At 37.6% G+C, this 13,856-nt stretch overlaps 2 protein-coding genes across 8 annotated transcripts in view; one reads left to right on the top strand and one right to left on the bottom strand.

Moving 5' to 3' along the window:
- Positions 1–13,856, bottom strand: part of LOC133658137 (striatin-4-like) — a 59,123-nt gene that overhangs the window by 24,941 nt on the left and 20,326 nt on the right. For both annotated transcript variants that reach the window (XM_062059785.1, XM_062059786.1), the window contains exons 2-6: positions 8,386–8,489; positions 8,198–8,274; positions 8,003–8,081; positions 1,895–2,080; positions 1,598–1,775 (exon numbers count right to left, since the gene is read on the bottom strand). In XM_062059785.1, coding sequence (XP_061915769.1) covers positions 1,598–1,775; positions 1,895–2,080; positions 8,003–8,081; positions 8,198–8,274; positions 8,386–8,489 — 624 coding nt within the window. The remainder of the gene's footprint in view (positions 1–1,597; positions 1,776–1,894; positions 2,081–8,002; positions 8,082–8,197; positions 8,275–8,385; positions 8,490–13,856) is intronic.
- LOC133658138 (ribitol 5-phosphate transferase FKRP-like) overlaps positions 2,220–13,856 on the top strand; it is a 40,454-nt gene continuing 28,817 nt past the window's right edge. Inside the window, exons 1-2 of one of the 6 annotated variants that reach the window (XM_062059789.1) lie at positions 2,220–2,348; positions 5,130–5,225. The gene's annotated coding sequence lies outside the window, so the exon portion shown is untranslated. Of the gene's footprint in view, positions 2,362–5,129; positions 5,316–13,856 lie in introns of all 6 variants that reach the window. The other 5 variants (XM_062059790.1, XM_062059791.1, XM_062059794.1 and 2 more) reach the window with 5 other exon arrangements.

Below are 13,856 nucleotides of genomic sequence, written 5' to 3'. Positions count from 1 at the left end.
CGATATTTCGATTTTATTGATGAATGCAAGCTTTTTTGCTGCAGACGATTAAAAAAATAAAACATCTATGTTTTTCTCCTCTTGCTGCAGTATACTTTTTTGCCCTCATGAGCTTCCATAGCTCTCGCCCGCCCCCTTACTTGATTAGCGGGGATTCATAAGCCTAGCAAAGCATGGTTAATGCTAACGAGAGTGAGACGTTTGTTCCAAAGAAAAAAAAAGTGTGGTCAGTGCTTTAGATGTGCGGCAATCGGAATTGAACAAGTGACTGCACGTTGCAAAGTTTCTTTAAAAAAGGCAGGAGCACAATCAACTTATTCCAGCATCTGAAATAGCATCGAGCCAAATGCGGGAAATGCAAATCTTTACAAAGCGATCAAGGCCGCTACAACAACAAACTCCACCTAAGAAGCAGCTTACTTTGGCAAAATCATTTACACAAGGTACCATGTATGATGAGAAAAGAAAACAATGCACAAAGCAAACACTAAAGCAGTCGTTCTGCACATCCAAACCGGACAGCTCGTACGCGAGTGTGCTGCTGCAAAACTCTTGTGGAATTATAACATATTTAATAATCAATATAGTAAAATATATTACATGTACGATGAAGTGTATATTGTCGTTAACAATAACACACTAACAAGGAGCCCAGGATACTTTATGGAAAAGTAATTCACAGCAAAACTTTGAATTACCTCTGTCATTTGTATTCATTGGTTTATTTCAAAATGCAAATAGTTAAAAAACAGCAACAAGCAAAGTCACTGATAAGGTGTGTTGTTTGTACAATGGCGCTATCTTTTGGACGAATTCTGCAGTGCCCTTCTGTTTAGAGCGTTAAACCGGAGCCGTTCCGTCTTCTAATCGTCCAGTGTTTCTACTCGTACAGATTCTTCATTTATCACTCCAAGCAACATTTGTAAGCTTTACAATATACCTGAAACAAGTCATACTTACTAAACTGTCCCATGTGTGATGTCTGTAGGAGTGTTTTCATGCATATCTGTGCGTGCTATCGTAGTTTAATGAAACTAGCGTCGTTAACATTAGCTAATATGCTAACACATTTACGAGTGTCTGTGTATCATTAACTTACAATGGCACTCTTTTTGTATTGTTTCAGTTTCGTAAATTCACCAAAACATCACCTTGGACTTATTGAGTCTGTTTAGCTGATTGGAGAGCTCGCTTCCGCAGCTAGTGGGTCCATGACAATGACTTTTTTTTTTTTTTATCAGCTGTTTTACTGCCGTGAGACAGACAACGTTTGGATAAAATTAAGGTATGTAAATAAACATTTACAAAATATTTCTGTGTAAATGACTCATCTAACAATGTATACATCTGCGGCTTATCTGTATGGCTAATGTGTGGAAAAAATAATGTATTTCTTAAAAAATTTAGTGGGTGTGTCTTATAAACTGTTGTGCTCTTAAGTCTGGAAAATACGGTACGATACCCCTGTCCTAAATGAATTCATGAGTGGGTTTTATAAGTTAAATAAGTTAATACTTATTTAATCGCAATAAACTGAGAAACCAAGTCAAACAAGTCTTACACTTGGTGTTGCTCGAGAGGAAAAGCTTTGACGCACCTTTACGCGGGACTTTTTGCTCTTGCGTGGACCATCGATGCAGTCCGTGGCCATGCCTTGGAAGTCGTCTTCCTCATCGCTGTCATCTTCGTCGTCATCCTCACAACCGTGCAAGAATGGGATCTTATCGAGCACTGAACCGCCGAGCCGTTCTTTGGAGCTTTCTTTGCCCGCATTTCTGCAAAAGTGTATTTGGTTATTAGGTACACTTGCACAATCTAAGGACATCAAGCTGCCTTTTTATGAGACAATAAACCGTCATAAAAGGACCAATTTAACAATGTCATGTGGTGTCACCTCTTAATCTGTTCTTCTATCTGTCTGACCAACAATGATTCTCCACCCGAGCGTGTCTCAGGCTCTGGGGAGGACTCAGGTGGCGGCGGCCCGTTCGCTTCAGGGCTGCTCCGCCCGAGCAGACAGCGCACGCGTTTGGAGCGCATGTCCAGTATGGTGTCCGAGTAGCCCACCTCCTCCAGATATCTACATTCACAGGGAAGAACGTAAATGTCAGCCATTGTTTAATACGATCAAAGGAAGGAAGTAAATGCTTTGAGGCGATGACATCATTTCTACATCACACTGCTTTTGTGTATGTGATGCCGCCTTCAAAGTTTTTGAAGAAACAGGTTGAACACTTTGTGTAGCGCAGAAGTGCATAGCCTTCATTTCCACAGAGGGACATTTAGGTATGCAAGGATGTTAACTAGGGATGTTCCCATCAGGGTTTGATGCTGCCGATTCCGATACCGTATGTATTAACTGTACGTTTTCCATTTATCTATAGTGAGTGCTATTGACAGTTTAAACAATACCAATACAATAATCAAACGCCTTATTTTTTTTTTATTACATACATTGGTTTGACCAAAGCCAAGTCAATAGTATGCAATAACTAAACAAAAACTACTATTTACTATTGTTTTAAATCCTTTGGTTTTTGCCGTCCGTGTGTTCCTGTGTGTGTTCAGGCAAATGATTCCCTGCGTTTGTAAACATTAACAAAAACCACAAAATGAATGAGAAAATAAAAATGTCTATCTAATCCCTCTTGTATCATATAAACGGATTCTACCTCTGGTATCAATGCCACCTATTTATGGATCCACCCTCTTACTGTGACAATGCTGACAGACCGACAATTGATGTTATATTAACCTTTCACCTAACTCTTAATAATCTACTAGTTAATTTCCAGGTAATAGCTGCCTACTTTCTGCTGTAAAACTTTTTAAACTTTCCTAGAACTTTATTGGGGTTGATTAATGCTATCTTAGCGGTTAGCTTAGCGCGGTGTGTAACATGTTTAGCATCGTCCTCCAGTGATAATGTTATTTGATAATAATTAAGATACTAAAAAATGCAGTTTATTTGCAGTAATGGAAATGATTAATAATTTAATATAGCGGCTCCACACTGTATGGAGACCCAGGATTAGCTGCTTGTCAGCCTGGGGCCTAAAAATAAACACATTGTCAGCCAGAAGGGATCGATATTTGTCATCGGCATTAAAAGACCTAAATCGGCAATGGCGATCACATACTTTTTCACAAAAATCGTCAAATACTGATCAGCACATCCCTAATGTGAATTGATCGATTTAAGATTGAAAATGTTTAGTGGTACCATAAAGTGAGCTAAGAGGAAACCATCTGTACATCACTGTCTTTCTATAGTTTACTAATGTCTTGATTGTCACTTCATTGTGATGGCTAGAGTTATTATTGCTGGTGTATTCATTCGCAACAAATGTATTGTTTTTTTTTACAATTCTGATGCTATACTCCTGCTGCCTGGTGTTGTTTACATCTGCTTATATATCATTAATCTAGTAATGTACAGTTACCATATACATATGCTTAGTATGGATGTAATGGTACATTTTTCGGTGCGGAACTGTTAAGAGTCAAAGGACATATTCCAGTGATCCTCAACAGGCGGACCGCGGTCCATGTCCGGACCCAGCAACGTGTCCGTCCGGACCCAGCACGAATTATAGTAAAAAAATTAAAAAAAAAAAAAATTTTTATGATTATAATTATTTAAAAAATATATAATAATTGTATTTATCTTTGAGTTATCGCTAGCGCAAGTCAACGTTCTTTGTTGTTTTTAGTCAAATATCTCCACGTTTCGTTTACACTTCTCAGTGTCTCACTCTCTCTCTCTCTCTCTCTCTCAGAGAGAAACAGAGAGAGAGAGACGGAGCGAGAGAACGCCACTCTGATTGGCTGCGAAATCAGCCAATCAGAGTATGGGTTGTCATATCTATCACAACGACGCGCTGATAGGCTGTTACCACCTGGGTCATACAGCGCTCATGCCACATGCATGGAACCTTTCGCTGCATGCATACAGTTGTCTCGTATCGCTACTTCGCTAACTGTTCACTCGTCAGTCACTGAATGTGAATCAAATCCCAACGGCATGCTCCAAGTTGGCTCAGGATGGTAAAAGAAAGGTGGACAGGGAAAACCGACGTTTCAAGGAAGAATGGACAGAGCAATATGTTTTCATCCTACCTACTGCAAGTACCAGACCAATGTGTCTAATATGCAACAGTACTGTTGCTCTGGTGAAAAGTGAAAATCTGAAACGTCACTATCTGAAAGAGCACCGCGAATTTGAAGAGACATTTCCTCATGATTCAGAGCAAAGAAAAAAAGATATCACCAGGCTGAAAAAGTCATATGAAACATCAAGCAAGATTTTTGTTAAATCTATGACACAACAACAAATAGCAACAGAGTGCTCACTCAGAGTGGCATGGGCTTTGGGTAAACACAAGAAGCCATTCTCTGGTGCAGAAATAATTAAATAATGCTTGACTGAAGTGATGGGTGCCATGTTTGAAGGCAAAGAAAAGGAGGAAATGACAGTTAAAATAAATCAAATCCCACTCTCTGATGCCACAGCTACCAGACGTACTGAAATATTTATTTTATTTAAGTTCTTATTTATTTTTGTTTCAAAGAAAATCTTTCATGTATTTTATTGGATATTTATTTTATTTTTGTTAATTTTAAGAAAATGTTAAACTACTACCTACCTCCTGCTACTATATAAGTTTGACCGATAATAAACGGACCCAGCCTGTTTCAAAATAACATTTGTGGACCTTCAAGTTTTGTACTTGAGGACCCCTGACATATTCGATAGATGTTGCATATGTTTATGTTCATACTTTATTTAAAGTAATTCAAATTATACAGTAATAACTTACATAGTTGTAAATCTGGTATCTTGTTATATTTTTTTAAAATTGAATTAGAAATATTATCTCTCATTGCATATTGATGTATCTGTGCTCAATTAGTTTGCTCTGCTTTTATATCGGGTGTTGTAAAGTGCCAGTAACTGCCGTAAAAGGGGGTGTATGTCAAGCAGGGCATGGAACAACAGCTTTTCTGACCTTGTGAGTGACGTGTTTGTGATGTCATCTTTGATTTTTTGCATTTTTTTTTTGTTATCATTGATCTTCAAGACAGAAACTGAAAACAAATCATTTTCTTCTATTTTTGCATTGGTGTAGGTCTGCAGGTCTGATCTAAGGAAATCACACATCAGAAACTTTATGTCCTGCCGAGGAAGCAGCAAATGAGCATTAGTCGCCGCGACAGGAACATTAGTAGGTGTACCAAATTCCAACATGAGAAACGTTAAGGAACGAGACGTTTGACTGCCTCGCTATATAGTCACATGTCTACTTTGTAAACAGGTACTGTGCAGCCCAGTCTTTGTCAAGCAATCGTGCTTGAAAACTCTCCTCTATCCTTAAAAGTCCCCTGTTTGGGAACAATTCGCCTACAGGCCATGGCGACAAATAAACTATATGTAGTATCATTATCACAGAAGGACGAGGACTAACTAAACATCAGAGGATATGCTAACTGCAAACTAGTTAGAGCTTGTGAATATAAACGGAGGTGGGCGGAGCCATACAAATATCGACAGTAACGAATCCGATACAAAGTATAGCACCAGTATATGGTCGATACCACTAGGGTTAGATCGATATTTTTTATAATCGAAAAATCTTTTGTCGTTTGTGTTATTGTTTACCGTACAAACTCAGGCAATAAGTCCCAGTACATAAGAGGACTTTAAGGGCAAACACAGAAGGATTTCAACCAGAGCCAATAGTAGGAAATCCATCCATCCAATTCCTACCGCTTATTCCGTTCGGGGTCGCGGGGGGTGCTGGAGCCTATCAAAGCTACATGCACCTGGGGATAGGTTGATTGGTAACACTAAATTGGCCCTAGTGTGTGAATGTGAGTGTGAATGTTGTCTGTCTATCTGTGTTGGCCCCCTGTTATGAGGGGCGACTTGTCCAGGGTGTACCTCGCCTTCAGCCCGAATGTAGCTGAGATAGGCTCCAGCACCCCCCGCAACCCCAAAAAGGACAAGCGGTAGAAAATGGATGGATGGATGATAAAAAATAATATTTATTCAATGATCTTGAAAATTTGACGTATCAGCAATACTGACCCTGTAACTACTTGGTATTGGATCGATACCCAAATTTGTAGTATCACCCAAAACTAATGTAAAACAGCCAAACAACAGAAGAATAAATGCTTATTACATTTTAACAGTGCAAGTGTAGATAGAAACATGTTACAACAAAAGGTAACCAGCTATTAACAGTAAATTAATAATAGTTTTGAGAAAATAATACAACCGGAAATGACAATATGTTACTGCATACGTCAGCGACCAAATTATGATCCTTTGTAACCAGTTTTGAAAAGGTTCTATCATCATTTATATACCAAATAATATATTGTGATATAGATTGTTATTGCAGAAGGCTGCAATATACAGTCGTGGTCAAAAGTTTACATACACTTGTAAAGAACATAATGTCATGGCTGTCTTGAGTTTCCAATAATTTCTACAACTCTTATTTTTTTGTGATAGAGTGATTGGAGCACATACTTGTTGGTCACAAAAAACATTCATGAAGTTTGGTTCTTTTATGAATTTATTATGGGTCTACTGAAAATGTGACCAAATCTGCTGGGTCAAAAGTATACATACAGCAATGTTAATATTTGGTTACATGTCCCTTGGCAAGTTTCACTGCAATAAGGTGCTTTTGGTAGCCATCCACAAGCTTCTGGTTGAATTTTTGACCACTCTTGACAAAAATGGTGCAGTTCAGCTACATTTTATGGTTTTCTGACATGGACTTGTTTCTTCAGCATTGTCCACACATTTAAGTCAGGACTTTGGGAAGGCCATTCTAAAACCTTAATTGTAGCCTGATTTAGCCATTCCTTTACCACTTTTGATGTGTGTTTGGGGGTATATCGCAATATAAATTTGAGGCTACGTCGCTAATAACTATTACAAATACATGCACCGTTACCCAAGTAATGTATAGTATTTATTATTAGTGTACTGTATATGCAGTACACTAATAATAAGTAGATTTTTTTATACTGCTGCTGTCCACTTTGCTGTGATTATACTTCAGAGCTGGGCAAATATTTTGACTCGGTGGCCACATTGAGAGAAAAAAAATGTGCCTGGGGGGCCAATGTGTATGTGTGTATAAATCATATGTACACATTTAGCTGTAAAAATATGCTGTACAGTATGTGTGTTTGGGTCCCTTTTTTTCAGGAACACTAATACAAAAAGTCACAATGTCCAATAGAGTTCTAACAGACCACCTCAAAAAAAGAAAGGAATTTCACAGTTTTTTACTGAATGGGACACCCAAAATGTACATGAAAATAAAGAAAGTGGGATTTACAATATTAACTATGGACAATAAAACACTGGATATTAACAACATATGAACATCGTTCCTCTTTTACTTCTCAGACCAGCTCCTCGATAGACATCTTTTACCATCAAGCAAAACACAACAAAAATGTAAAAAACAGCGAAATATGAATGCAAAGAGTAATAAACACCTACAATATGATATATTATCACTTTCTACAGAAATTTGTTGTAAAAATCTGATTCCGCATCTGTTCCTGACACATGCGTTTCGGGCGGGCTGCTCTAAAAACAAACCCCGCCCACTCTGGTTTGTTCCTCGTCTGAGCTGCTGTGACGTAGATTACCGTAATAACTAGTATAACACCCAAAAGCGCATATTTCAACTCTTGAAATACTTTCTATAGTTCAAGACTTACAATCATTTAAAAACAGCACTGCACATCATATTAGCGGCTACAGTTTTGATGGCGGGCCGGATTGAAAATCTTAATGGGCCGCAGGTCTGTTATACTTGATCTTTCTGATTACGGGATAACTAAAGATTTATTACTCTTTTCTATTCCAAGTGAGTGCAATAATAGGAAATTAATATGAATATTGTAAATGCTCGTCTCCCACCTGAAGGTCACATGAATACTAGATGAGATGAGAGATGACAAGGCTTACTTGCGTAGTAGCTGACGTCCCTCCTTCCATGACATCTGATTGGCTGGTTCCGAGTCTGACTCAGCTGGGCCATTGGGAACTATAAAAAGTGAGACGTTTCAATAATAACAAAGGTGGGGTTTGATAGAAATGGCCAGAAGCGCTGCTACAACATTTTTCTTAAAAGCCATGGAGACACAAAGGCTGAAAACATACGTGGTTCTGCTTCCATCTCTGGTTTCTTGTCGCCGGGACTCGCGTCATTTCCAGTCTTCAGCTTCTGGTGTTTAGCCCTGCAAGGCCGCACAAGACCGCACAGGGGGACGCGTTACAAGACACTCTAGAGACTCTCTCAAAGATGGATTAGGTGGACATTAAGCGCATGGAAATGCCCTTGGTCTTACCTTTCTTGTTTGAGAGCGTATTCCAACATTTTAATCCGTCTTACAAGGTCCTGTTTCATGTTTTCCTGTCCTTTCCGCTCGCCTTGTAGGAATGCCACCTGAGCCTGACAACACACCAAAGGAACGAATTAATTAGCATAATGTTACACAGCATTCGGTACACCCGAACAATCCAATGAGACTTAATACAAGAGTTGAACCCAAAAGTGTGTTTGGAACTTTTTTAAATGACCTGTTTAAAATATATAACAACACGTTTACAAGTACAGTATACAACAACATAATAGTATACATGTATAACAAATGGTTAAAGGTTAAGGTATTAGTTTATTTCAAACATGCATAGTTACAATATGGTACATCACATATTTCCAGTTTCTTATTACAGCGTGTCTGAAAAAGGTAGAAAAAAGCAGAGTTTATTTAATCCTACCCCTTTTAATTTTATAGCAATTTCTAACACTGTTCACTTCTTGTACTCAATCTGCTACACAAACAAATAGTTAAAGTAGTTAAAATTACGGATGTGTTGATCAATTAACTACTAACTACCTGATCTCAGGGAACATGCTTTTTTTTGGTCGTACTAGAATATGACAAAGCCTATGTAGTAGCCGTGGGAGACGAGGAAAGACTGGTGTGTTGTTTTTTTTAATGTTAATAAGGATACAATGTTCAAAATTATATATATGTCAGTGATTCCCAAACTGTGGTTTCGGTACCACAAGTGCTTTGCAGGCTCTATCTAGTGGTATGGCAAATAATTACTTTAATATTGTAATGTAACTGTTCAAACTGTGTAATGTTACAATATACATGCTTAAACAAAACCTATACCTTGTTTTTAATGAATACTTAGAGCTACTACTACATTGTATTTTAATTTTGGTCATTATGGTTGTACTTGAAGAGTTTTCTGAGGTGCTACTTAAGTTTGGAAATCAACGATATAAACAAATGATACTGCACTATTTATAGTCGCTGTGGAGAGTGGGGGACGCAAAATATTTTCTCCTTCCTCGTGGGTGTAAGAAAATAATTGAGAAGCACTGATTTAGTTAAATTCAATACTACCAAAATATTAGGAACATCTCTCTCTTTGATGCAGACTGCTATAGTGCAGCATAACAGATTGTATGCCGCCCATATCTATTTCTAAATATAGGAAGCATGAGTCAGTCATTACTGTAAAGAAACAAATACTGTATTAATTCTGCTGAAGCAGCACTGTATAGCGTTTGCTATAAGCGAAGGGACGCTGTCAACACAAAGGGCCCAAAGATGGAAGTGACAAGCGTAGCAAACAAGACTTATGGGAACCCAGTAGAGTACATGTTAAGTAGAGGGTTGTGGACGCTTCGCTTTTATTTTTAAACTTCTCCTAACCAAAGCCCTACAATGCGCAACTGCAGGAGAAGGGAAAAACAAGACAGACCCTAAACGCCCAGTGCATGTGGAAGAGACATCCTTCCTTTCTGTGCTTCCTTTCTCTTTTTCCCTGCATTTCCTTCCTTAGGCAGCAGATAAAATGATTTGAGGAAAGAAGTGATCGGGGCCTCAAAACAACAACAAAAAAAAGCAAGGCTTGGCGAAACTAGAACGTCAGTACTGACAGTATCTGACAAAAGCGATTACATGCCTCACTATTCAGCAACTATTTTCTTGAACCTTCTGAAAGGTCACCAGTATAGACTGGAAGCTTGGGTTGTCAAAAGCATCTATACTTTGATATCAAGTTGATACCAACAAGCCAAAAATACACAGATACCTCCTTTTTTTTGTGCCATCAGTACCGAATACTGTAACATTTTTTACTCGCTGAGCCGCGTCAATTTTCGGTGCGTGTGCGCTGAGTCAGCACCCAAGAAGAACGCCTGCCTCCTTATAAGAATTAAACCAGTGCTTCCCACATATTTAATTAATTGTGGAAGCCTGCCACTAGGAATGTAAAGATGAATGGCATTAATGATAACTGCTGTAAAACTCCAGTTAGTATTACTATTTCAAATCAAAATGATCAAAAAATGTATTGACTGCTGCACTCAATCCCCCCAAAAAACGGATTAACTCGTTGGACTATAAAGACAATACAACATACATCCGTCAATGTGGATGCATATGCAAAAGTGAAATATATTTATCTGTACAGTAAATCTATTCATATCTGCAACTTATTGCTCTTTTATCCTGCACTACAACGAGCTAGTGCAACACAATTTTGTTCTTATCTGTACTGTAAAGTTCAAATTTGAATGACAATAAAGGAAGTCTAAGTCTAAGTCTCGATGAACTCGCTCGCAAGCTAATATGCTAACATGAATACAAGAGACATTAACGTTATTCCTCATTTAAGAAACAACATACCCCAGTCTAAACTTATATAAATACATCGCTGTGTGAGTAACTAAGCTATTCAATTGCGAACCTAGAAGCTGTGATTGTACTGTTTGTATTGTAACCATGTGAATCACTTCTTGAGATCTCTCTGTGAGAAGTGCTATATAAATAAATGTGACTTACTTACGTTGTTCTCTTAGAACAGAGTGATCGTACTATACCCAAAAGAATACAAGAGGAGGTGTTTTTATGGTGCATTCAAAGAAGGCTGAACACAGGACACCACAACACTCACCCGAAAATATATATCAGTTAGGCATAAGAAATGCGAAATAGTGGACTTTCTAACAGTGGGTATTTTTGTTTTGAAAAATGTAAAGATTACAGTGTGTATAAGTACTCTTTGAGCACATTCAAATATACCACAATAATTATGGAATACCTCACATTACGGACTGTAAGCCGCTACTTTTTTCTTACGCTTTGAACCCTGCTGCTTAAAAAACGGTGCAGCTAATTTGTGTATTTCTCTTTGTCATAGTGCAAATAGTTTCCAAAAAAACCAAGCAAAAACACTAAAAAGGTGTGTTATTGTTTGTGCTATGGCGCCATCTTTTGGACAAGTGGTGCTGCAGTGGTTCTCAAACTTGTTTCACCAAGTACCACCACAAAAAAACTTGGCTTTCTAGGTACCACCATAATTATAACCAACATTATAATACAATACATTAGTAGGCCGAAGTATTCATTAAAAAAAAAGACAGAGGTTTTATTTAACAACTATAATTAATATTTTGGCCACTGTAACATTAAACACAGTAACACTGTGTTTGAATATAGCAATATAAAAACATTGTACTTAAATCTTAAGTGTTTCTTTGGTGTACCACTAGATGGAGCCCGTGTACCATAGTTTGAGATCTACTGGTCCAGAGCTTTCAACCCGAAGTTTAAGTTAAAGTTAAAGTGCCAATGATTGTCACACACACACTAGGTGTGGCAAAATTATTCTCTGCATTTGACCCTATACCCTTGATCACCCCCTGGGAGGTGAAGGGAGCAGTGGGCAGCAGCGGTGGTCGCGCCCCGGAATTATTTTTGGTGATTTAACCCCCAATTCCAACCCTTAATGCTGGGTGCCAAGCAGGGAGGTAATGGGTCCCATTTTTATAGTCTTTGGTATGACACGGCCGGGGTTTTTGAACTCACAACTGACCGATCTCAGGGCGGACACTCTAACCACTAGACCACTGAGTAGGTATACCGTTCATTCTAACAGTCCGTAGCCTAAATACTCATATGGATTATTCTTTCATCATTCCAAACAACGTATGAAAGTTTTACAGTATAACTAAAACTATTTTAACCTACTAAATGTAGGTTAAAATCACACCCATGTGTGATGTCTGTAGGAGTGTTTTCAATCATGCTTGTAAGTGCTATCGTAATGTAATCAAGAGAGCGTCGTTAGCATCAGCTAATATGCTAACATGTTTACAACTGTCTGTTAAAATTATTAACTTACAATGGCATTCCGTTTCTATTGTTTCAGTTTCACAAATGTATCAGTAAATTCCCCAAAACGTCACAGCAAAGTTATTGAGTCTGTTTAGCTGATTGGAGAGCTAGATTCCGCAGCTCATGGGTCCATGAAAATTACTTTTGTTTTTTTTGATCAGCCGTTTTACTGCCGTGTTACAGACACCATTTGGGAAAAAATTAAGGTATGTAATATAAACATGTACTAAATCTTTCTGTATAAATAACTCCTTTCGCAACACACTGTATATATCTGCAACTTATAGTACGGTGTGGCTAATATATGGAAAAATATTTTTTTCTTTTAAAATTTAGTGGGTGCGGTTAGGAGTGGGCAGTATACCAGTATATTTTAGAAAGAGGCATGTATTTGAGACAATGCCGCCATACCGATATACATAGATACCTTGACGCGGAGGTCTCTCTGTTGTGTCCCCAACCCTCCACCCATCCAACGTGGCGAGTTACAATTTACGTGATTCTCTCAAATTAACAACGCGTGAGAGATAGATACACTTGAAAACAATGGAGAATACATTTCTCCCAAAATATAAACTGTGTGTAAATTGATGTTCCTCGTTGCAAAGGTACGGGGGAAAAAAACGGATTTAAAAAGCTTGCAGGAATAATTAATGTATTATATGAGCCTTCCAGTCACAAGTACTTTGCTAAAGAAACACTGCCACAACGATTGTATACATAATTTGAACGGGTGTTAAACTGCAAGGGGAATATTGTCACCTGCCACACAGCATCCTGCGGTTGACAGCTTGGTGTTACATTTTGAATGGGTCTTTTAAAAATGTTGAGCTAAAAAAACAAACACTATTGTTAAAAGGAAATGATTTTGAAGTTGCTGCTGATGTTTAAAATGTCCGCTTAAATCACAAAGTTTATTTTATATTTTGTTCTTTTGTGTTTTTGTCATTACCTGAGAATTTAAGCATTGTTAAAAGTTTGTTTTAAAGACGATTGAAGATTACACTTTACTATTCTTATATATTTTGCATACTCAAAATCTATGTGTGATACTTAAACATTTTCAAAAATGTACTCAAGTATTTGTTTTGATAAAAAAAACTTGACATGCATAAATGGGTTCGACTTTGTCTAATCTCACTTTCAGGAGAAAAAAAACCGGAAAATATATCGCATATCGGTATTCAGCCAAAATATATCAGAATATGCGTTTGTCTATATTGCCCAGCCCTAGGTGTTCTCTATAGTTCGTGATATGAAATTTTCATATTGTTAAATCTAGGGCTGCAACTAACAACTAATTTGATAATCGATTAATCTGTCGATTATTACTTCGGTTAATCGATTAATAATCGGATAAAAGAGACAAACTACATTTCTATCCTTTCCAGTATTTTATTGGAAAAAAACAGCATACTGGCACCATACTTATTTTGATTATTATTTCTCAGCTGTTTGTAAATGTTGCAGTTAATAAATAAAGGTTTATAAAAAATAAAATAAAAAATAAAAATGAATAAAAGCCTCTGCGCATGCGCACAGCATAGATCCAACGAATCGATGACTAAATTAATCGCCAACTATTTTTATAATCGATTAGTTGTTGCAGCCCTAGT

This window comes from Entelurus aequoreus, linkage group LG10, assembly GCF_033978785.1.
Source record: "Entelurus aequoreus isolate RoL-2023_Sb linkage group LG10, RoL_Eaeq_v1.1, whole genome shotgun sequence".
Lineage (NCBI taxonomy): Eukaryota > Metazoa > Chordata > Actinopteri > Syngnathiformes > Syngnathidae > Entelurus > Entelurus aequoreus.
The sequence above is the reverse complement of the archived record's forward strand: the minus strand, read 5'-3'. Positions and strand labels throughout refer to the sequence as shown.